Raw genomic sequence first — 24,777 nt, forward strand, 5'->3', positions numbered from 1 at the left:
GTTCATCTAGATTTTTATTTGACTTTTTATTTGCTTGATCATTTTCTCCAACCCAAAGACAAGAATACACAGCATAAATTGAAAATATCCCATTTAATAGTTTACAACTTCTCATCTTTAATCATCATTTCATACTTTCAGTCTGACATTCACACTCACCATGAAGCCATGGAACTGGGATTCAGTTCATGTCAAACTTGACTGAAAAAAGTGAACCTCATGCCGCCACCCTCCCCCAGCAAATCAGTTACCATATTGTTTTACAGTCAGGACAGGCCTGGGGGTTAACGAACAGATTTTGTTTTTCAAAATACAATGGATGCATTTTTTTCTTTTTTATTCAACAGGGAAAGTGGACATGGTGGCAATTCAGATGCTTTTCCAAGCCCTTTACACACTGAATTCACCCAAACAAATAAAAGAAAACAAAACAAAACAAAAATCAATTATCCAATTTATCCAAATGATGGATGTGCACTTTCATCACCCTCTTAAAAACATTAACAGTATTGTGAGCACTATCTGAACAACTTCCTATTGTACATGTTAGTACTGACCCATGAAGGGGGTGTGACAGATTTTATAATTTGAATTTTCTTGCATTTCAAAAAGAGTCTCAGGTCAAGAGTAGAAATGACATTATTTACACTGGTTTTCACATGCAGCTCAGAAGCTGAAGGTTGAAATTGCAGCCAAAAATCATGTCCTATCAACATTAAAGACATGTCACACACGATCACGCTCTTTCAAGCATGATTATTTTCTCTTTCTCGCTATCTTTCTCTCTGTGTCACACTCACACATACATAAACACACTCACACTCACACACACACTCACAAATATCACTTCAAATGCTGATCACACCATTGATGGGTATTTGTTTCCGTTTCTTTTCTTCTTTTTAAGTTACAATGTCCAAAGCACTTATGTTGGGTTTATTTCCATTTGTACATTTAAAACTGCATGAATTACGGTATCATTGAAAGAACTGATCAGATGTGATTAACAAGGGTACATACTGGTTGAATAAGACAATACAAACAACACCAACAAAAACATTCAGGAACAGATGTATGAAACTTCCTTTCCCATCCCATCAGCCTTCCATTTTGCACAGCTCCCCCTTGTGGCTATTAGTTTGTAGCACAAGCGTGTCCCAGGTTAGTTTTGGGGCTGGAAAAACAACACTTCATATACATTAACTCTAAAAAAGATAAAAGAAAAAAACAGTCCTACCAGGAAAAAAAAATATCATCATTGCCTTCCTTCCTCATATCCTACCATGTAACCTTGAATTTGAAATGAGGGCTCAGATAAGTTTGTCAGGATGTTACAGCCACACATCTCAGCTCTGAGACAGTGACAAGGTGAAAGGTGTGCCCTGCAAAGGGGAAATAACATCGATAAGAGATTAAAGTAAAGAAAGTAAGCCAAAAGAAAGCCCTGTACCAACTGCTGCTCTAACATACATATCTGGAACCACATAAAAAAAAATAAAAAAAACTTCTATCAGCTCTTGTCCAGATATAAATCTATTCCAATGAAAATCTACTAGCAACAATGGGGAAAAACTAATAGTGTCCTTGCTTGGTTGAGACATGATGCTTTTAGGAAGATGCTGCATGGCAGCCAAATAGGTAACCAGGAAACCATGAGAGCCAACACACCAAGACCAAGGGGCATCCTTTCACAAATCAGTTTGTAGATTCAACAGTTCAATAGATGCAAATTGTTGAGAGTGCAGAAAACGAAGCCACACATAAGGCCAGAAGGAAGAGCTACATCTTGGCAAGAAACCTGCTCCTCTTCGAAGGAGGGCGTGGATACATGAGGCGTTTGAGGGCCAGGAAAGCAGATGAAGCAAGGTGCCTCTCCTGCTGCTATGCAGCACTGTGCTTAGGTTTCTCAGTAGTATAGTACATCATTCAGACAACATCTGTTAAGACGGATTCAACCCTTATTTCAACATCCAAAGGAATCAAGTAGCCTACTGACTCGCCAACTAGCCTTGTAAAAGAAGTAAAGATGAGTGACACATCCGATCGATCATGAATGAAGTATGAAGAATAGTAAATCAAATGCAGTTCAATTGCATCCTTTTAAGATTCTTTTTTTGTACATATATGCATACAATTATACGTCCTAGCTAATCTTTTAAGTCTTCATGTGGGTTTTATTTAATTTGATCAGCTTTTGTGTTTTACAATTATATACAATGTACAGGCAGCAGATCATATATCTTTTACAATGAATGAGTGATGATACAGGGGAGTCTTTATAGACTGATGTTGACTAGATCTATTTAGACAATATACATTGTGAATAATTGGAACTTTTAGAAAATGGCATCTAAAAAAAGGATGAAAGATAGTACAAGAGACAAAATTGTAAAAGCCCTCAATATGTACAGAAAAAAAAGCCAATATAGCATTTGTCAACAACAGAAAAAAGTTAAACTGAAATAATTTTCTCCATATACACATATCATAGCTCAAAAATATTTCCAAAGCTAATAGTTTCTCTGATTTGGTCACAGAAGTTAGAAGATAGTGAAGCATAGTGAAAAGAAGTATACAGCCTGATTGAACATCTGAGGATCTCAACACAGCATCGCAGGGCTGCTAAGCTTGTTAAGTAATGAGATGTACAAACTACCATTAGTTTCTCTCATGCAGATGCTCCCCTTGATTGCAATTCATGACTAAACAAAGCTGTCAATCTACTGCAACTGAAAGTTAACAGAAAGAGAGAACATTGTGAGGTATTAAGGTTACTGTCCCCGACAGCACGGTCAGAATTCTGATTTGGAGAAGACGAGAGCCAAGAAAGAACAGTCACCACAGAACAACCCGTCCCAGTACCTCACCAAGTGATCCAAACTCACACTTCAACGATTACCGACGGAGGAGAGGGGAATCTTAATGATGTTTCACTTTTGTAGAACATTTAGACTTTTTAAAAACTTTGTTGCCAGCTTAGGAAAAGTTTACATCTGTTAGCTGCCATAATCTTTGAGATTTGCTTTTTGATTTTAGGAGTTCAATCAACATCCAACAGGCCTAGACACTATAGAAACGACCAGGATCATGTAGCTATAATTTATGACATTGCTGTGGACATCCACGTGGGCCAATATTAGTGACTGACTGATTGTTAACTTATTATGACATACGTAAGTGAAACAAGTCAAACTTAATTAAATAAAGTGATACACCAAATTAAATCCGTCCAGACTATTTCCCTCAGATTGAAAAGACGATCAGCACACAAGCAGACTTACAAACAAAGCTCATACAGAACTCAATAGTTCAGGGGCTTTTATCTAGCTAAGTCAGAAAGGCACATCACTTTGATATCAGGCATAAATAATTAAGTCAAATTACTGCAGAAATAAAACATACTTTCACAAAAATAGTGCCAATAAGATGAGCGTCCTCATCAAAGAAGACTTGAGGGGGGAGGGGGGGGAAAGCATTCAGTGCATGTAACTACATTCATAACAAGCTTCATTTACATGTATGTGCATGGTGACTAAGATCAACCAGGTTAAACAAATCTGAAATGTATTAAATTACAAGCTAGACTGTGAGGACACAGATGCAGAAAAGGTTTTAACGCAGATCTCCAACACAAATGCAATCAGCTTATCGACAGATACATTTCAGGGCCTGGATCATATCCATCCTAAAAATGAATAAACCTCCTCAAACTATGCAAAGCAATTAACCGTTGAGTTTCTTATACAGATCTAAATCTAAAGCTACAGATGAAATCATTTCAGGAGTGTGTGTGTGTGTGTGTGTGTGTCTGTCTGTCTTTGTGTGTGGGGAAGTCTGAGCACATTCTCTGAAACTAGCCACAGGTGATCAAAACAAAACAAATGTGGACTACTTCCTATAGAAACATAGGATAAGGAGGCCTACTACCCAAACCAGGAAATCCCCTCTGAGCTTGACTTAAGGTGTGATTGTGATCCTAACAATGCTCAAACATGCTTTAAGCAAATTAATGTAATTCAAAATGAATACAACTCTCTGACAAGTTATATCATTCGTGATGTGGAGAGTCAAACAAAGGGATGTTAATAACCAAAATTAACAAATAGACTGTTCAAAGCTTTTTTTTCTGCTGCCATCATAGGTCTGAAGGTTCGTATTTAAAAAATCTGAATGGAAAGCCAATCGTGAATATCAATGGAGCGACGCGTTTCAACTATATTTTAGCAGAAATATAAATTAAAATAAAACCGTTTTTTACTGCGGTGCTCATAGAGGGTGACACTTTCTCTAGTGACTTGAGAGCTGAAGTGTACCACAGTGAATGGTGTGTGTATGTGCTTTCATGGATGGTAACGGTGCTGGGCGGAAGGTGTATGTGGAAAATAGTACTACTACGCAAAGAGATCATGGAAACCAATTAAGAAAGAAAAGAGAAAGTTCATTGATTGATATGTTTTCCCAATTATTCTGGTAATGTCAATAGTCAGTAGGGTCTTTGTAAAATCTGTATTTTTCTCCTGTGTTAGATGCTCTGCTGCTTCCCATGCAACTTGAGGGCAGCGGACTGCAGTGACGTCACAGGGGGATCCGTTGGAAGAAAGGAGGGAGGTGAAAGGAAAATCGTTTTCATAGTTCTCTTGGTGGGGCGCTTTTAAGAGCAGAACAGAAGCAGCTCATCACTGCCAGGACTGAGGAGGGAAGTTATTAACCTCAGCCAGGTCTTGCACAGGCGAGCCTTTGAGGGTGTACGTCAGCTTGATCCTCATTCGTAGCTGTTGCTGAAATTTTGTGAGGATAGGTTTACAAATGAGGACATGCTTGGAAATGATTGAAGACTACACAGGTCTTAATTCTTACAAAGGAAAATAAATGTCTAAACACAATTTGTGAAAGACAAACTCACCTTCTGTGGGTTGAGGACTCTGATGACCTGTGTGACAGTTCCCTGGTTGAGTGCTGGGACAACATTACTGCTAGGGGAGAGGAGCTGCAGCTGGAATGTCTGACAAAGAGATAAGGGACACGATGTCAAATGAAATTTTAATGAACATCCATAAAGAAATGGGCTTGTTACAGCTGTATAAAAAAGGGATGCTCACATTGCTCGCACTGTGTTTAAACTACACTAAGGCATCTCACACATGCGAGGTGCGTTCAATGGCCGTCGGAATGACTATGCGCTCATGAACGTGGGAAAAATGGAAATTCACCAGAAATATAATAAAACTACAGACAAAAGAACACTCAAGGAAAACTCTACAACTACCAGCCACTTCTGTACGTTCTCTTAAAATAACTGAGGCGATTGCGGGTTACATTTGCAAAAATATGCGCCCGTATTCCGTTGTTGAAAACGAGTGCTTCAGGCGACCAAAAAAATGGTTTTAATAACACTAACCCGAATCGAGATCGTATCGGATTGGATCGTATCGGATTATGATAATCGATTCTCAGTCTTGAAAATCGGAATCGAATCGATTCTTGGAATTTGAATCGATACTCAGCCCTACTTAACTGCACTTTTAAAATTAAGTGATCGGATAATGTGACAAATTAGGTGATCCAGGTAAATAAACCTCACTAACAGTGTTTTCGTGGCCTTCATGGCCACCAGATCGCCACCACACACACATCTATGGCTAATCTTTCTGCCTAGCGAGCAGAATGTGAAAGGGCTGCCTGGTGAATACTGGAGCTTTCTGACAATTAATGTCCAAAGGTCGTTTCTAAAAAAAAAAAAAAAAAAAAACTGCTTAAATAGTGTTTTTTGAATGGTTTGTGATTTCCTGCATCCTGTTTAAGCTAATACAATAGCTATACAGAAACTACAGACTGCACTGATTGTATGGTGCCGTTATGAGGCACAGCAGACTTGTGATCAGCAAAATATTCCCAGTAAAAAAATAGCCCGCTGCTTAAAAAGTCTGTAGCTGCTGGGTATAGAGAAATGACATTATTTTTTAGTAGCTGATTCCAAAAACACATTAACAATTGTAGAGAGTAGTAAATAGCACACAGAAGACATTGCTATTCTATTAATGACTGATTTCCACTGGTACTGACTGTCTTAAAAAAAGCTATGTCAGATCCAAAATTCTAATTTTGGTTCTGCATACATGATGTACACACATTATTAAATCTGCAGGGCAAAACTCGAAGACATTCACATTGTAACACTAAACTCCATAAAATATTGCAAATTAGCCACTTAATATCAGCGTCAGATTGTGACTGCTTACCTTTGGTACTGCAGCCTGAAAAACAAAGTCTGTCATGTCTGCCTCTGTTGAGTTGGAAGCATGGATGGTGATGACTGCGATGTTTGGATTGGGATTTGCTCTCTCAAATGTAAAGTCTATTTTTAGACCATTCTTGTTGTAGGCCGTCATAGGAGGAATAGCTGTACAGACATTTCAGAGGAGCAGACACGAAAAGATTTAGAGATATGATTAATTAACATTTTATTACATGTTATGGTAATCCAAGAAAAGATAAACACAAAGCAAGGTGGTTTAATACACACAATATCACAAACTACTGTGTAGACTCACCTGCAGTTGCAATGTCATTAAACAGGGGCTGTGAGGAGAGGCCATCCAGGAGGAAAGATGGTTGGGAAGTGGGCACAGAGGGAGCAGGAGCAGGGGCTGGACCGCCTGGAAACAGGGAACAGCAACACACGAGGGTTTGTGTTCACTTTGTTATAAAACCAGAGTATGTTACTGCTAAACAGGAGCAGGCACAGGTTGGACACATCACATTCACAATGGTAGTGAGTTATTGAGAGCTTTAAAAGGAGCATCCTACCACTTAGCGACAGGTCACCCAGCAGCTCAAGCAGCTCTCCTCCAGCTGAGGCAGGCTTGGTCGGCATTGTGGTCTGGATTACTGGCACATCATTACCACCGAGCAGGACTAATAAATCATTAGCCTGGGGGACAAGTGCAACAAGTACAACACATAACTTTGATGAAATACCTGCAATACCTAAGTGTGCACCATATTAAACAACAGCAGCACTACAAAGGTTTACAGAGGACATTTATTCATTATAAATATTTATTTTGAAAAAATGTATACTGTCCAAAAAAACTGAATCAACCCACTTTATTTAACACATAAAGATAAACACGTCAATGGTGTTGAAAAGTATTCTGTTAACTGTTTATCTAAATACTTAATTCAAATTATTTTTATAATAAAGTCATTTAAATCTGCCCTCACCTGGTTGGCTGGCTGGGTGACAAGTGGTGGATGTTTCGGCTCCACAACAGAGGGCTCTGTTTCCCCATTTGTCTGTACAATCTCTGTGGGGCCATTAGTAGCACTTTTCTCCATTATGGGCATCCGCTCTAGCAGAGCTGGCCTATAGTTGGGGAACAAGAAAGAAATAAGGAGGGAGACAAAAGAGAATGCTCACTGGTGCAATTTTGTTGTCATGATGCGAGTCATTTGTGATAATGTACCGCAGTTTTACCTCATGTGGTCATATTTCTTGAAAAGCGCATTGTACTCCACAGCTCTCTGCTGAAGCTCCACATCGATGCTACTGCCATATATTGAAACCACCTTCTTGATTCGGCTAAAACAAACAATGTAAATGCTACACGTTAGCAAAGGGGGTAAAAGTAGTATCGCTTATGGCTACTGAACATTATCACCTTGCTGCCCAAATGTTTGCCAAACTCCAAAGTACAGCCCATAGACCATTTACTCACTTGACACTGCTGAAGCGAGTGGACAGCTTCATGATGGCAGTAAGGGAATAACCCCGGGTTACAGGGGTGGACAGGTTGGACACCAGGAGGCCTTCCAGCACGTCCAGGACTTCATCCTCAGTTACCTTCATTTAAAACAGAAATAAAGAAAAACCTAATGCGTCTCTCAGCTTTGAGGTTTGTGTTGTGGTGCAACCTGCAATTTGTGTACATGTACGTGCACGTGGTGTTCAGCTGGGATTCTTCCATGTGTACCTGGATGGGCTCCTCCTCCTCACACTGTCCGGATACCAGCAGGTCCCCGTACTCTCCTATGCACCAGGATGCCACTTGCACTAGTGGTTGCTATAGAACACAGAGAAACCTGAGTCTACTTTGATGCCCTCTTAAGCTAGTTTGAAATACGCAGAGTGCATTATATAATCATATCTGTGACTGCATATGCTCCAAAAATGGGATTACAACCCGAAGCAGAGATGCTCTGACCTGTGAGATGTCGTCCAGCAGGGCTTTGTAAAGTCTCTGTACTGTGTAGGCATGCATCTCCACACTGTTGGTGATGAGCTGGATGAGGTTGGGGACAGAATCATCCCGCACATAGCTCCCTGCCTGTAAGGGTAAGCAGAGATCTCAATGAGAGAGGCAAATGAACATTAAGTATTTATTTGTAGGTTAGTGGTAAATCTAAAGCATTGGCTGAGGAAGTCTATTATCTGATTTGATGAGATCATTTGTAGTACTTAAGATAAGACTCCTATTATAATGTGTGTAGAGAATTAAATCCTATAAATAAGCAATGATAAGTAGCTGAGGCACTGAATATATATACGTACTGTTGTCAGGACTCTCATAATGGTGTCTATGTGCCATCTTTTCGATGGGGCATACCTGCAACACAAAGACTGATTATTCCGAGCAAAGGACTGAAGAGATTTATCTAAACAGCCAGGAGACAAATGCTGTCAGAAAATAAATGGTATCAACATGGTCTGTCAGACGATGGATCACTCATTTTATCATCATACAGCATTTCAGTGTTAGCCATTCTGTTTCATGAGCATGTTGTATACTGTATTTTGTAACACAACACACAGACACAGCTAAAATTAAGTCTACACGTGTCTAATTCATGCAGATACAGTTCTAACAGGCTGCATCAAAATAGACCTCTGTGCCTGAAGTGCTAAGAAAATAAGATGATGAGCTAAAAATCTCTTTGACAACCGAGACGGATGAGGTCACACAGGATGTGTATCAAATTATTACAAAGCAGCTGAGCACAGCTGTAATGTGTTGTGAGGTCCGTGTGCGAGTGCCATACTTCTCTGCAGCTAGAAAGACTCCTGATGCACAGTCTGCTTTGAATTCTGGGTCACAGGAGTCCAGGAAGTAGAGCAGCTCCTTCATCATGCCTCTAATGTTGTTGCCGTTCACCAGGGCGAAGCTCAGTTCCATTGCACGTCTACACGAGCGTGAAAAGTAGATACAAAAAGGTCAGAAACAACAAGACATATGAAAGTAATGCGTGTACTTTCGACAACGTGAGTCACCTCTTGATAGACACATCAAGGTCTTTCAAACAATCCACAATGGTGCTCCGATGCCTCTGCACTGCATTGTGGTCTGTCTGTACCGTCTTTAGTAGAGATGTCAATGCCACGTATCTGGAATAGTGAGTTTATTCAAAAGAGATCAAGAATTAATGATGAACATTTTGGATGACTTACTGCACAAAAAAATTTAAGTGAATTAATTACCTGATATTTTTGTCATTGTTAAGAAGGAAGCGACCTAGTATGTTAATGGCCAAGACCTGAAAGAAACGAAGGGGCTTAGGCAAGAAAAACAAACACTTATACTAAGTTTTCTTTCATTATTATCACATTTAATTAACTCACCCTCAGTCCACTTTCAGACTTGATGTCCATTATTGTCAGCACAGTCTCGTACAGAATTGCATTGCCTACATTTTTACTTGTCTCTGTGTTCGTTGCAACCTGTAAGCAAGCACAAATACCACTCATTTGTCAATGCACTGACTCAAAACTGTTGGCCCGCCGAGAGCAATGATTTCGTTTAACTCTAACCTGTGCAAGAATGTCATTCATTGCTTCACTGGAGTCATCATCACTCTTGCCCAAAATTCGCAATAGTCTCAATATCCGCACCTAAAAGAAAGAAACAGTCCAGTCATGAAAATTCACTTGATAAGTGCGATGTACTTTATTCACTCACAGAGGTAAATTCTCGTTTCTCTCCTTCCCCACCTGCTTTTGATTTATTGTCATTTTGGCTTTTCCCTCTACTGGCACAACTAAGCCTGCTTTAGCTAGGTGTGAAAAGTGATCTAAACCAAGATCAGGACATTTTTAGCATGTTTTTTTAACGACACAACAGCTTTAAACATTGCTCTTTCCTTTGATATCTCTGTCCTAATGAAACACAGTTGATGCCGTGCCCACATCACACGTTCTTCACAGTAGAGGGTACTTAAGTAATCAATAAAGACGGAGATTTACCTGCAGGAAAGGGTCGCTTATGCCTGACACATCATGCTCAGGAGAGTATCCAGACATGATTAGGTTCTTCAGGATTCTCACCAATTGTGGAACCAGCTACAAAAAGACCAACAGGACAGAAAAGGAGAGGTATCACAGTATTTTGTGTAGATCTCATAAATCTTCTACTTTTCCTGTTCAATATTTACAGAACATTGCTAATAGGTTTTGACAGTGGCAGCCAGCCAAACTCATATCAAGAGCAGAGGGGTTAGGGCTTTTTGTTTATTGAGTAGTATGGAAACTTAGGTGAATTTGACAGTCAAATTTCTAAGGTTGTAAAATTAAAACCTTGACTGTACAAAAATATTAGGTTAGAACATTTGGCTTTGAGAGGAAAAGAAAATCTTCATACACGCTTACATAAACAGATGTGTACTTAAAACAATTTTAATTCAATGCCAAAAAAAATCATTTTTATCCCTCTGTGCCATCATCCCAGTGCAGAAGATGCATTTAGCCTAAAGACTAGCAGCAGGGTAACTACTAGCACAGTTCCTAGATATTATTTGATGTAATGATGACTAGCTTACTCACTACCAAGACTTAGCATGTAAATAAAAACAGGCTGCAAGTTGTCAGAAGGTCTCCTTTTTTCAGTTTTAGTTTTGTTTCAGACTGCTTCCAGTCTTTCTGTTAACACAACCAACACATTCAGACTAGATCCCTTGAAATTGATGGTATTGATATTAATCTCCTGTACTGTGGATATGATACAACAAACATGCAACTCAAAATGCCAGAGTCAGATTTCAAAAAGAAAAAAAAAGGAAATCTTTGACCCCCTCTGACTGAACATAACCAAACCTAGCTCTCGCTCATTACAGAAAACCACCTTTCCACAATAACAGACCTAAGACTGTAACTAACAAATAAGCTACCCTCCAACAGTGACACATACTGGTGGAAATCATCTGTTCCTGTGACAACACCTGTGGCAATCACATGAAAACACACCCACCCAACTTCTTTTGAATGGACAGTGATTAAATGAGTTGCAGATTAGGCCGATAACGACACCCAAATCAATAGTGAGGAATGTATCTGACAAATGGACCAAAGATTTGTTGTAAATATTCAAAAAACACTGACATAGTAATGATCACTGTACAGGTGAAAGAAATTAAAATCATAAATTAAAGCACAACATGACATTACTCAACACAAATTTGGTTACATCTGAGGTGACTGTGAGGAGTGATTACTATTTACAGCATGCACCAGCTATGAGATCAGAATGTACTCTTACCTTCTCATTCTAACACAATGCAGGAATTGTAACAAAGACAAATGACAGAAAAAATGAGGTAGATGTTAGGGAGGGGAAACTGGAAATCATTCACTTTCAGAGAGCTTAAAATAATGTTAAGATCATGAGCATGAGGGGTGGTGCTTCTGGCACACTTTTGTCACACCTAGAGGAGGAGAGGTACAGCAGCAGTTGAAATACAAGAGGAAAAGACAGAGGTAGGAGATAAAAGATTGAGACACACTTTGAATGTAGAATAAAGCCTGGAGTGCAAGCCAACCCTCAAAAGTTTAACGTTGTTTGTCTAGCTTAGCTCTACAAAAGGAAATGTGTACGCAAAAGGAGAATGAAATGTGACGTGAGCTTAAGACAAATGTATAAGTAATTACTTCAAAGCCCTTTGGGTAAGAGAATCTGTTTGTACCTTTCTGAAGTGGGCCAGCATGTCAGGACTTCTTTCACACATCTCAGTGAGGAGGACAACTGATGTATGGAGAACACCTGGGGAATTAACAGATGTAATGGTTATTTGTTTTAAATTAATTTGCTAAAAGGTTTGTCTAGTTTTGTTCTCTACACCAGCCATTTGTTAACAAGCATTCAAACCTAAAACCACAAGGGACTAAGGCTGTTTAAGGTACTGATGACACAGCAGAAAATTATTAAAGACGGCCACTTTGAGTAATAAATCCATGAGTCTGAAGGCTTATCATAGCTCTGCACAGAGATTTTACAACTCTATATCCTCTGTGTCATCATTTGTGGCATTATAAAGCGATCTCGCCATGAACGTGCGCTTCTTAACTTGATTAGTCAATGCAGCATGTTGCCAGATCATGTTGTGGCAAAAGTTGAGCCACGTTAAACTTGAGAACAGAACAGCTCTGGCAACCCTGCTGTACCAATAAATTGCTCTCATTGAAAGGAATGCATGCACTGTTGCTGCCACGCAGTGCTTTTGTCAGTCTGAATACAGACTTGTCTGATCATATACGACGTGCAAACTTCGCTCTTGTAGTTCTTTGTACCCCGGCTGACCAATCACACAGAGGCTCAGACAGATGTCAAAAACTAGGATGTACTCGCGGATGATTAACTGCAGAGGACATCAGGTGACAGCATCATAAATCTGCAAGATTATCACATGAGATAATTTCCTTGTGACCTGATGCCAATGTTACAAGGTTAAAAACTCATCATCTGAGTGACAGTGGTGAAAAGCAGTGGTGGTGAGCTCTGAAGCCCCACAACAGAGTCATAAATGTCATATTTTAATGTAATGTTTATAAATTTGTAGGGGCCTCTTCTAAGTAATCAATGAGTGCTGCGTGCATTGCAGGACAGTCCCTAAACGATCTACCAAACAAATACAATGCAAACAAATGCATCAAATTATCGCTATTTAATCGCTATTGCATTGTCGTACAATGTCAGAGAAGATCAAGCCGTTTCAGCACCGTTAGTAAAAAAAAAATCTTTTCCTGTGACATGGCTCCCTTATGTGGGGGACACACAAGTCCCAGAGTTTATGACAGACTCATTAATTCCATTCTCCTCTGCAAAGGACATCCCAAAAAGGACATGAGCTACCCAGCTGTTCTGAGCAAAGCAGTGAGTGAGAAGAAATGGGACAAAGTCTGCACACTTCCCAACGAGCCAGTGACTACATCCTGACAAACTGTTTACACATACCATGGTTTTTCTCGCTCAGCAGGTTTTTTGTGGCTGGAAGGAACATTTCCATGAGTTCAGGAACCTTCCTGATGACATGAACTGCACACAATGCCGCCTGTCAACACAGAAGAAGACACTCAATGAAGGAAATGTCCAAACTTCGAGTAACTGTTCAGCACACACGCCTACATTTACAATTCACCAAAACTCAACCGCATAATTTAGATCCTTAAATGTTCATAGAAGCGAGACATCAATGAGGCTTACTTTTTTCCTCAAGTAGGAGTTGGATGTTTTGAGCAGCTTCTCCACCTCCCCAGCCAGGTCACGACACATTTCTGAGGAGCCCATGCAGCCCAAAGTGCACAAGGCCAGGCCCTGGACGTATTGTGTGCTGTGATTCAAGTCACTGGATGGAAAAAAAGAGTTGAATGAGCCAGAGAAATGTGGAAGCATACAAGAAACATTGTCCATGATAGATCCAGTAGCAGACACAGCAGATTTGGGGATTTCAAACTGCTGTCAGCACATATGCACAAGTCATGAATTTCATCTTTCACCAACCACAAATTACTGTACATATGTATTGCAGAGAAGGCAACAACTAAAACAAAACATTCAATGTGTTCACCGAGCATCCTCCACTTACTTCTTAATGCAATTTGTCATTAGTAGGTGGACGTCCTGCCTCTCGTCCAAGAGCAGCATAGCTCCCAAATAGCCTATTCGTTTGTCAGTGAACTTCTGGGACGCAATCAACTTCAGGCACTCCAGCTGGAAAATATATAATCATGTCACAAAACTGTCGGAGGGTATAAGCTTTGTAAAAATGTCACTGATAATCAGAAATTCAAAAAAGCTTCTGATATTAATGTCACCCATCCATGAACATACCTGCCCAAAGTGTGCCGGGTAGCCCAACATGTGCATATACAGTAGCTTGGCCACATTTCTGCAACGGTATGTGTTGTCTTCCTCTCTAAAGGATGAGCGGATAGCAGCACATTCTTTCTGGATCATCTCGCGCTCCTCTGCCTGGGTCCGTGCTGTCCGGATAGTCCGGATCAGCTCCCGCAGTCTGATCGGAGCTGGCATTCTCTGGAAAACACAAAGAAAAAGAAACAGGTTGACACCCTTTGCCTTAGGGATGGCACCTGACTGGACAAGACCACAAGAGAAAAACTGCATTTCTAATTTAGACAGAAATGAGCAAAAGTCCAACTCTTCGCAGTGCAGCTTCAAATATCACTTGTTCAGCCAAAACATGTCAGCTTTAGTTCAATAATGTGGTCGTGTGTGGGTAGGACAATTTATTGCTGACCAGCTCCACTTCAATGCAAGTTTTACAGTTACAAGTTATTGTAGTGCGTGTAAACAAATTCTCATCTTATTGTGTTTTCTGGGTGAGAAACCAAGACAAATAGAAGAATATGCTGAACATTTGGAGGCAAATAGATGACTATTGCATTCCAAGCAGCATTTAGTTTTAAAAGTGCAGAGGGAGAGGAGATGCCAGGTGAAATTTCATTCCCTCGTGGAGAAGCTTCTGAAAGTACACAAGCTTTAAGCCACAGGAAGAGGTTTAAATATTTATAAGTACGTGGCTAGTTGTGAGAATAATTCTCATGTGTTTACATGTACCCCCCAAAAAATTACCATTTACAAAAACACACATCCAACAGTGTAGTTTATTCGATAAAATCTAGATCTTTAAATGTCCAGTGACAAACAAGAAGAAGCCTATTTTCTTTGTCCAATCTTTGTAGCGCCATGCCATTTCTTAAAATATCGTAATTTAACAGATCCAAATGATCAAGGGGCCACAAAAAAAACCCTTTGACTCCTTCCAACTGTAAGCAGCCAATTCCAAGTTTTTTCATATGCAAAACAGCATTTGTCAGCTTCAGTGAAGGTTTTAGGAGCCTTAACAGTCGAGGCTGTTTTCATACCAAATAAAAATATTCAACACAAAGTTCAAATCAAAAATTCAAGTTTGGAACGTGTTACTTGTAAATGTTGACATGGTGCATGGCACACATTTCTACACTGTTCAACATCTCGGGTTGCATTTCCAATCAAACTGGAAAGTTATTAATGGTAAACCTTGACTTAGAAAGAGGTACATTTTGTCTCCCATCTCATGAAGCCTTTTATCCGGCAGCCTGCAGTACATAATTAAGCTGCTACAGCAACAGAACTGATGGTAATTACTTGTTGAGCAAATCCAGTTTGGTAGACAGTGACATAAAAAGCATTTGGACAGAGCAGAGGCCTTTATGTGATAAACTGTCTCTCATGAACAATGCAATTCTTCTATATATGGGAGACTGTACTGAGAAGCACTTTATAAACACACATCTACAAAGACCTTGGTAAGCTAAGGTGGAAGGTAAGAAGAAGAACAATGTGTTTTCATATGTATTTTTGCTGTTGCAGGACTGCTGTCATGCTACTTATTAGAGATGAGAAGGTTTTTTATATGTTTTTGCCTGCTATGATTTTTAATAGCACTATCAGGTGACACTAGATGCAGTTTAAGACAATACAACTTGTGGTTGTGGCTCTGTGAAGCTGTCATACTTCAAACACTGTTCTCATTCAAGCACAGCCATATGAAACCTTACTGATCTAATCGCCAGAGTTTAAGATGAATGAATGAGCTTTGAATTACATTTATATCAGTTTTAAATTTGTCTTTGAGATATGATAAACCTCTTTTTATATCTGCATACTGCGGAGATGGCAATATTTCTTTATCTGAATAGAGGAAAGTCTCGCTACCTTTCCTTATTATTAAGTCTCGCTGATGAGATCGAATGAAACTCCTTTAGACTACGGCGGTATACTGAGGGAAATAAGGACCCAGACAGAGAGGGAATGAGGGCATCCTTTGTTGCATAAGGTGGTGGTTTGTAGGGAATCTAGGAATTCACTGTGATCAAAAGAACGGGGAGGGTGGTCAGGCGAGGCCACACTTTAATAAAGCCAGAGATCTACTGTCTGTCTTAACGCCATTTAAATTACCTGAGCTGAATGGACCTAGTGTTGGCCTCCATAAATCATGACTCCCTGCCTCTTGCTGTGCTTATAATCAAATGTGTACACATTAAAGAAAGTAAAGCCGGCCTCTGCTGCGAGCGGATTAAATTACAGTTCCTCATTCTTGCAGTTGCCATACAATGGCACAGTTTTCTACAATTTGAATGGAACATATTTAGTATTATTGATAAATGCCGTGGCTTTTTTTTTTTTAACCATTACCATTTCTGAGAAATGGAACAGGGTCTTTAGATTAAAAAACAAAACTTGCATGTCTACGGTGGATTAGAAAGACCGCAGGATGAAGGAGCCTTGAGCTTATTCCAAAGTTGGGCAGTAACAGCTTAGGGTTCACTCACCAAGGTCAGCTTAAGTCAACTTTACTGCAAAGACAAACAGGGAACTGTTCGGCTGTATAGCCATACATTGAGGTGGGGATCATACAGATTTTGTTAGACAAAATGTCTCTGTGTACTTGGCATATCTGGCCCAAGTGTGACAATGACCAAAGGTGCAGCTCCATGCCTTGTGCCAGAACGTTGAATGAAAAAAAGAGAACACATTTGACTATGTGTTCTCTTTTCTTTTTTATGCGTCGAAAGAGGAAAGAGCAGAGCGCACCATGCCATGACAAAACAACAGTTTGGTACGCATCTCATTTTTATCAAGACTTATTATTACCCAAAGACCTCTTAATGTCTTTAAAACATTAACAACGCAACACTGTGATTAGGCTATATCATTAAATCATCTTTCATATATGGGCCTCCTTTGCATGTTCTTAAATGTTCATAACAAGCTTTTCCTCTCATGAGATTTGGAGAGCTGGCGTAGATTAGCTTCCAGAGCCTGACAACCAGCAACAAGCAAAAAGCATGCCACGCCTCTCTTTTACCACAGGGAACAGTCAACCTGTCAGGCCCGAGACACTGCACAGTGCTAATACATTCGATTGTTGAACACCACAAGGACTTTATAGTAAGAAAGCAGAGATGTAATATCCACTATCATCCTCTTTGTTGGGAAAGTGTTGCACATTCAAACTAGACAAAAAGATCGCTAGACAGATGTGAGATGAAGAATCTACAGAAGCACCACCACAGGGGAGAGCGTTTTCCCTACTCAATTTGCCAGGCTGTTGCAACCTGCACTTTGTCTCTTTATTTTCTCGCTGTGCTCAGCTACGCACTCAGATGTTTTAAATTAAACACAATCAAAGCAGATCACTCTATTCCTTTTTTAACGTCATAAACTCCAAGTTGTGCATAGTAACAAATGATAAACAAGGAAGCGTAAACATGCAAGTATAAATAGAAATCACATCTGTGTTGTACATACTTTACATTTATACCCTGATTCCTATGCATATGTTCAGTCAAATGCACCTTAACAGAGGATATGAAATGTACTTGGTAGTAATATTATGAATGAAAACATTTGTTTGTGGTAGCCTGCCCGAAAAGAGTTGCCAGCTTTATGTTTCTATGTCAAATTTCTGAAATGATCATTCCTTGTTTTCAAACGTGTGCGTGGAGTACAGAATGAGTGAGCAAAAAGAAGTCTGCCAGGCTGTTATAAGTGATGTGCAAACATTAGTTAGCTTATGAGTACAACACTGTTTGCAGCTACCCGACCATCCTCCTCCTACCACATTTAAATGCTCAGTCCGTCAAAGACACTGTTAAACATATGTAAAATGACTTTTAATTATGTGTACAGAGCCTGGTGGTCATTAGAGACAGCAAGGAGCCATTACTGAGCTCAATTCTAACTATTTGGCGACCGTGCAGCTGCTTAACAGATCTCAAACGAACAACAGCTCGAACGAAGAACTCGCTGTTGCTTCCAAGATGAGGGGTCAGTTAGGCTATACAAATAGTTTAGGCTGTGCGTGACTTACAGCTACAAAACTACTAATGCCACCTCCTGCACCTTCTCCATCAGTCTCCTGTTACAGTGAGGGAGTAAACAATAAATAATCTGCGAGAGTGTGCAAGTCAAATCAAGCAAGACATTTGCATTGCTCCCTACATCTGCTGCGTTACTGACAAACTAAAGCTCTACTTACATTTTATTTTAATATCATGCCACAAAGTTAGACAGCATACCACTGTGACAAGAGCTCCACGTGAAGTGGTTTTAATTAAGGCCTCAGTGTTGTTTCAAGTATAAGGGTATGCAGTCATCGTGCTATCACAATGAATTATTAATCAAAGGACAACTCTGGCTTCTGTTGAATCCTGCATACATCTCCACATATGAAGTGTAGCCAGTAAAACGGTGCTTATTAAGCAGGATCTGGCTGCTATCTCTGCATGGCACTTCTTAAATCTTCCACAGCTATAACGTCATGCTCATTGTGCCAACTTCCTACTTACAGCTGACTTCCTTAACCCAAAAAAAAAAAAACTGTTTTATGAAAACCCACACATGACGTTATATATACGCTTTATTTAAAAAAAAAAAAAAAAAAAAGAAGCATTTCTGCACAAGATCCTCTCAACCACTAAAGCCTGTTTGTCAAATTGCTGCTCAAGGGTAAAAGTGCATTTGTAAAAGGAAGCACTAGTTTTTTTTCTGTGTAGTAAGATGACTGAAGATTCAAGTCTTTTTTTTCCCCCAACAAAAAAAAAAAAAAAAAAAAAGGTTAACACTGTCTGGTAACATCGCTAAAGCTTTGAGCTCCAGCATCCAAGCGCTTAATGTCACTTCGCTGACGCCGATTACACCTTGCAAAAGTCAGCTAACAACAAGCTAACGCTGGTACACACACTCGTTCATTTTCAGTGAAAGGGCAACACGTCAAGGCTTTGACACCACAGCAGCAGCAGCAGCTTCACCTTGGCTGGGGATTATTTGGTTAAATTAAGGTTTAACGACAGTAGCATTAGACGGTGTTGTCGAAGAGAAACGAGAGGCCATTACAGGCTGGGCATGACACCTGAATCTGGACCGCCGATTGATCAGGACATGATGCAGTTTAGGCCTTCATGAAGCATTTTGGGGTTATCAAGCGTTAGCCAGCTACCTGACCACTCGTCACTTTCCCTGTCCTGCCCAACACTGCGTGCACTTACGAGGTGACTAACCCTGCTAACTATACACATATTAAACGTGAATCTGACATTACGCGTTGTCACGGTGTCACTAAGCACAAACGCCTCCTGAGCTTCACATCCCTAGCTCAGCAGGTAGTTAGCGAGGCTATGCTAAGCTAAGTTAGCCGCTGACAGGCACAACCCCGGCGCACTGAGGGGCTGCGACTTCCTATGAGAGCTGTCAGCGTAGATATAAGCAAACCGCCGACGACTACTCACACGTAAAAGCCACTTTCAGACAATCCTACCGAGGTGTTGTTCTTGGGGTATACTTACTAGCCGTAATGATGCCAGAAAATGACTGGAATCGTCTCTATTAGCAATGGAGGGAGGAACACACTAGACATGCAAAATGGTGGCTACTCCAGCCTCAGCACATCTACCGCAGGCGGAGGGTTACACTGACATGTCCCAGAGGCTGTTGGAAAGAAGCGCGGGCTACAACAACAGCAGCAGCAGCGGCGGCAGCGTTAGCTCGCACTAGAGGACTCCTCCACTGTCTGTGCCTCTGCCCGTGACTCCCACCTGATATGCCAGTGTTCACTGGACACCATGGGTAATTACGTCTTCATAACGATGAGAGCTTTCAGCTAGCTGACTGTCCTCTTAGTAGTCTCGGTTAGTTTGTTCTCTATAACGTTAGGCTTGTTATCCTTAGCCAGCTAGCTAACATTAACGTCATCCCACTAATCCCACGGGGTGATTGCTCTTAGATAATTATGTGTGTAACGTGTCTTTTTTTTTTTTTAGTTTTGAACGCTAACACATGCCGCCCGGTCACTTGCTATTTAAAAAAACAACAACAACAACAAAAAAAAACGCCGTAAACGAACACGGTACGAAGAGGTTATTTTGTTGAGATGGCATATTTTTCTCTTAACCGTGCGGAAGAATACGTTTTTACCCTGTCAATGTCGTGCTGCGGTCCGTTTACTCGTGGCAGTCAGTGATGACGACGACCTGTAATGTTGTGACAGTAGCAGAGGCGTGCAGCGCCACCTGGTGTTCGTTCAAAGAAACCAGCCTGCAGCTTGGGCTTGATTCATGCTTTATTAAACATGCACAGATAAAGGGCAGCGTCATATCTGGCTAAATCGATAACATTTATATAGTAATAAGAGTGAGGCTGATAGTCAAGTTAAATTCAGAAGGAAATGACATGCCACTCTGTTATAATCAATGATACAGTAACAACAACAACAATCAAATAGGTGAACAAAAATCACTGATTAGTAAAAGGATGGTGGTGTTAAGGAGTATAAAGATATCCAAAGGTCAGTTTTATGACTCTGCTTTACTCTTACAGTCAGTATTATTTTATTAGTGTAATCAATTCTTTATTATATATATCCTATTTATATAGTATGTTCATATCTATTTATACAGTAATACTTGAATATAGTTGTCACCTTGTACAGTGTATAGAAGATTCAACATGTTTTCCATGTTCTATTTCAGTAACAGAAGTAAAAAACAAAAAAACAATCATATAAAATATACTAAAATAGGATATGAGAAGTATGTATAAGTGTTCTGTGAGTGTACGAGTTACAAGGTTGTGACAGCTATAGACAAGTATCACTGTATAATAGATAACATACGATATAAATAGGATATACTACAGTCTACTTAAATGCTGTCCGTAGGAGTGGTGTGCTTGATTCAGAGTAAAGTGTCAGTAGCAGCAGTCATGGTTGGTGCATATCATGCAGAGGGTTATGCGTTAGGATTCAATGCAGTGATTGTAATGTAATGTTAAGACTCCGGTTAAGCCTGTTATTCATGTGTTCACATCCTCGTTGTCATACAAATGTCTGAGCTAACGGGAAATCAGTTTTCATGCCACATGGAAGCAGTGAAATGTCTTGAACCTGTCCAATTGTTTAGTCTAATATTCATTTGCTTTGTGATTGTTCTCGTTCTTTGACTCACCTTCTGCCATAACCTTAGCATTTAGGATAATATTCATAAACTTGAGTTTGGGGTCTCTATTTCTCTGATTTGCTACATTGAGAATGTCACAATGAAGTGTAAGAAATGATAGAAACTCATTAATACAGATTTCTATTCATGTAAGGGGTGCGGGAGGCTATCCCAGCATGCACTGGTCTGAATGTCTGTGAGTGTTTTTTTAAAATGCCATAGGAAAACATTTAATAATGTTATATGCAAATAATGTGGTGCTAATTTCAATGTACAGAATTGAATGTGTTCTTTTAGGAAATGCTACATTTTGTTTAGCCTTAAAAAACTGTGAGCAGCCAGCTATAGTCTATGAATGAACACTGTGCAAGTACAAGTCCACACCCATCAAGTCGCTTTTTCATATTTTTGCCCTGACGCTTATCATCTGGGTGAACAAACAACATTCCTATCAGCCAGTCATTCCCTCTAGTGGCCTACACAGGCCGAATACAAAATGACTCAGATGACTTTGCTGTGTGAAACTCAAACCTCCTCAGATCAGTTCACCCAAATTACAAACACTTATATATATTTTTTCAATTATCCCTGGTGGAATATAACCATGTTGATGTCTTTGGTTTAATCTGGTTTCAAGGTTTCTGCTTCTGAGATTTCTGCTGCCACCCTGAAATAGTATTTTATGGCAGGAAGAGGAATTAAATGTCTGTAGCTTTCAGCATACGAAGAAAAAACACATGTGTGACTTTGCAGGTAAAATGTTCTACCATCAGCCTTTCTTAGTGAGACACATATCAGATCATTTCCACTGAGAATCACACCAGTGTGTCATAATCTGCTGTTGTAGGTACAGTATATCAGTATCTGTTTATGTTTCAGTCAATAATATTTGAGTTCAGGAATACCAAAGAGATGTTTATAGTTATTTAGAAACTGTTGTCATTGCCTGGCTTGTCCACCAGAGAGCACCGGCTAAGTACATAATTTAGTCACAATTAATAAATAACCAAATTAAGTGATTATTAAATAACAACAACAACTACTTTGTTAAAATGAATATTGGCTGATATATTATCAGATATATTGTTGCTCTGATTTATACAAAAGTAATCTGGTGAGAAATTACCTTTGCTTACAGTGGGAAAACTTGTATTTTGAAGCTACAAAGCTACTTCAGTAAATAGTTTAAGTTTTAACAAAACAATCCTAACTCAAGGTCCACTCACTAGCTTTCTTCAGGAGCTTTCAGCTGTCTCTCCTGACTCTCTTCACGAGCGATGCAGCGTGCTCAGCTGTAAGGCAGATGAAGCTGTTGACATGCACACTCACACCTGTTGTGTTTTTAGGTTTTAGCACTTTTATGACTTCTTAAAGTGAAGTCTTACAGTTTTTTCCTGACTTTGAGAGTAGTAGTTTGACAAAAAAAAGTCCACCACTTCATTTAATGTTAAAAAAAAAAACAAATATTCAAAATAAACTACTTTAATTGGCATTCATTTTAAATAGTAAAAGTATAATATATTGCTTCTTTAACAGCTTACATCTTAAAGTATAGTAGCAGTAAGTAGAGCAAAGTAACACTCACATTTACATATTATGACTCAGCTCTAAAATATATATTATCTATATAATATATATCTATATATATTTAATATATATATATATGTGTGTGTGTGTGTGTGAAAAAGCTCTCTCTGCACTGACAGTCTGTTCTCCCACACGCCCTGAACGCAGCATAGTATCTTTAGCATGAAGTCCCCAGCGTCCCTGCATATCCCACAATCCTGTTCGGTTGTGGCTTCATCGCTTTTACGTTAGAGATCAGCTGAGCTCGTGCATCGCTGCAGTGAGTGCGCGAGCTGCCAGCGGCTCGAGATCGGAGCAGCTCGGGGCCGCTCGGTGTGTCCGTGCTCGGGCTTGGACATCATTTTGAACCCCCCTCCCCGTGATCGAGCGGAGACGGAGCTTTTTTTAAAAACAAAAGAAAGAAAGAAAAACGACTGCGAGGATGTGACTGTTTTATATCTCCGTGGTTTTATTTTTGAAACGCTCCTTTGATCGAATAGACGATCTTTTTTTATTTATTTTTTTTGCATTATTATTATTCGCTCATCATCTGTGCCCTCAGTGCGGAATACACCTGGACTGGTTTGAGGGGTTAGGAGGAGGAGATCCCAGTGTTTTGCCGGGAGTGGGCAATAATATGTCCAGGCGAAAACAGACCAACCCTTTCAAAGTTGACTGTAGGTATTCCAGGTATTGTCTGACACTATTTCACCACTTATCTATCCCTGTCACGTCCAGTTATTATTGTTTGTGTAGCGACCTGCGTTGCCAGTGTCTCCGCTGCTTTCCTTGATGGTGTGTAGCTTGTAACAGACTCATGTAAATGTATGAGACCAAAGACAGGGCTCCTCATCACATACCATCACACACTCTGTTGTATGTTGTGCGGTATATGTTATGGACGCAGATGACATTTAAATACCCTACTGTCCCTCGCTTTGGGTTGCAGCTCTCTTGTCAGAGTGGTGATGGATATCTCACTTTTTCATTGTGGTTTGTGCAAGAAAACAGGTCTATTGACTGACCTATGATTTTCCTTTTTCTTTATTTCACATGGACCCCTTGCATGTTATTATTATATAAATAATATAATAGTTATATTGGAAAGGTTACACATGTATGAAACAGAAATGAAGCGGGCAGTAACACTTACAGCGCATTAACTCAAATCAAAATTTGAGCAAATGCAATTCAGTAAAAAAATTAAATGATAAATGACTGAATAGATAAATAAACAATCTGGTAAATATTCAGTAGTAACTTAAAAGTGGCTGCTATTATTTTTGACAAACTTGGTCATGTTAGATATGTCATATTGAGGATGTGTAATGACCACCTGCCAAACATAAAGTACACAGCCTTACAACAAACTGTAGTGATGTAACTGTGATCTCTTGACAGTGTGTGCAAAACCTTGGGTAGATTATATCACTTTTTGTGCGCTTTCCAGGTAAACTGATTCAGTGATAACGTCTTCTTTGAGTACGTCAGGTCTCGTGGCTAACCGTGCTTCTGGGTTTTCTTCCAGCATGTAGCAAAAATATAAGTCATAAGTGTGAAAAGGAAGCCGGCGTAGAGTCTCATCACAACCAGCGTATAGTTAAACCATGATCAGAGGGGACAAACTTTTCAATTTGTGGATCTGCGTGGCGGCAATTCGGTTTGCTCTGACATGTCAGTTCCAGTACATGATAAGAGGAAAGCGATACAGAGCAGAGATGATAAGTCAGTTCATCAATTAGTGGATCAGCAGAAGAGAAATGGGCAAAGATTTTAATAATCACCTCATTCTTTCAGGAAAATGTCCAAACCCTCTCAGCTTTTAGAATGTGTGGATTTGACCAGAATGTGTTAGTTGGATAAAGTAAGCGGTTTTAATGTCACCATGGGTCCTGCCAAGTTTAATCATCTTTTATGATTCTCTCAAATTTTATAGACAAAGCGGTTCATCC

The 24,777-nt window shown here is 39.7% G+C and overlaps 2 protein-coding genes across 10 annotated transcripts in view; one reads left to right on the top strand and one right to left on the bottom strand.

Moving 5' to 3' along the window:
- ap1g1 (adaptor related protein complex 1 subunit gamma 1) lies at positions 1–20,311 on the bottom strand. 5 transcript variants are annotated; one of them, XM_027281652.1, is made up of 24 exons: positions 20,241–20,311; positions 14,094–14,297; positions 13,849–13,973; positions 13,467–13,608; positions 13,218–13,314; positions 11,950–12,026; positions 11,526–11,534; positions 10,238–10,333; positions 9,806–9,886; positions 9,617–9,715; positions 9,476–9,531; positions 9,269–9,382; positions 9,040–9,180; positions 8,552–8,606; positions 8,205–8,327; positions 7,974–8,063; positions 7,719–7,843; positions 7,478–7,582; positions 7,225–7,366; positions 6,808–6,931; positions 6,552–6,656; positions 6,240–6,400; positions 4,904–5,002; positions 4,677–4,778 (listed from the first exon to the last, which is right to left on the bottom strand). In XM_027281652.1, exons 2-24 carry the CDS (start codon positions 14,292–14,294, stop codon positions 4,677–4,679), a joined length of 2,469 nt encoding a protein of 822 aa, XP_027137453.1. In that variant the 5' UTR covers positions 14,295–14,297; positions 20,241–20,311. The 5 variants fall into 5 exon arrangements, with proteins under 5 accessions (XP_010729791.1, XP_027137451.1, XP_027137453.1 ...); XM_010731487.3 differs by lacking the exon at positions 20,241–20,311 and adding an exon at positions 19,613–19,751; XM_027281651.1 differs by lacking the exon at positions 20,241–20,311 and adding an exon at positions 19,556–19,669.
- Positions 19,776–24,777, top strand: part of znf821 (zinc finger protein 821) — a 16,633-nt gene continuing 11,631 nt past the window's right edge. The window contains exon 1 of one of the 5 annotated variants that reach the window (XM_010731491.3): positions 19,776–19,892. In XM_010731491.3, coding sequence (XP_010729793.1) covers positions 19,889–19,892 — 4 coding nt within the window. In that variant the 5' untranslated portion in view covers positions 19,776–19,888. Of the gene's footprint in view, positions 19,893–23,041; positions 23,516–24,777 lie in introns of those variants that run through there. The other 4 variants (XM_019270502.2, XM_019270503.2, XM_010731490.3 and 1 more) reach the window with 4 other exon arrangements.

The sequence above is a fragment of the Larimichthys crocea genome, chromosome VIII, assembly GCF_000972845.2.
Source record: "Larimichthys crocea isolate SSNF chromosome VIII, L_crocea_2.0, whole genome shotgun sequence".
NCBI classification, from domain to species: Eukaryota; Metazoa; Chordata; class Actinopteri; family Sciaenidae; genus Larimichthys; species Larimichthys crocea.

Excerpts from the sequence above, each read along its gene's own strand:
- ap1g1 (XM_027281650.1), bottom strand. The coding sequence starts at position 14,294 with ATGCCAGCTCCGATCAGACTGCGGGAGCTGATCCGGACTATCCGGACA. Across the intron at positions 8,064-8,204 it reads TGCTGGACGACATCTCACAG|CAACCACTAGTGCAAGTGGC; the intron begins GTCAGAGCATCT and ends TGTGTTCTATAG. Across the intron at positions 6,401-6,551 it reads TAATGACATTGCAACTGCAG|CTATTCCTCCTATGACGGCC; the intron begins GTGAGTCTACAC and ends ATGTCTGTACAG.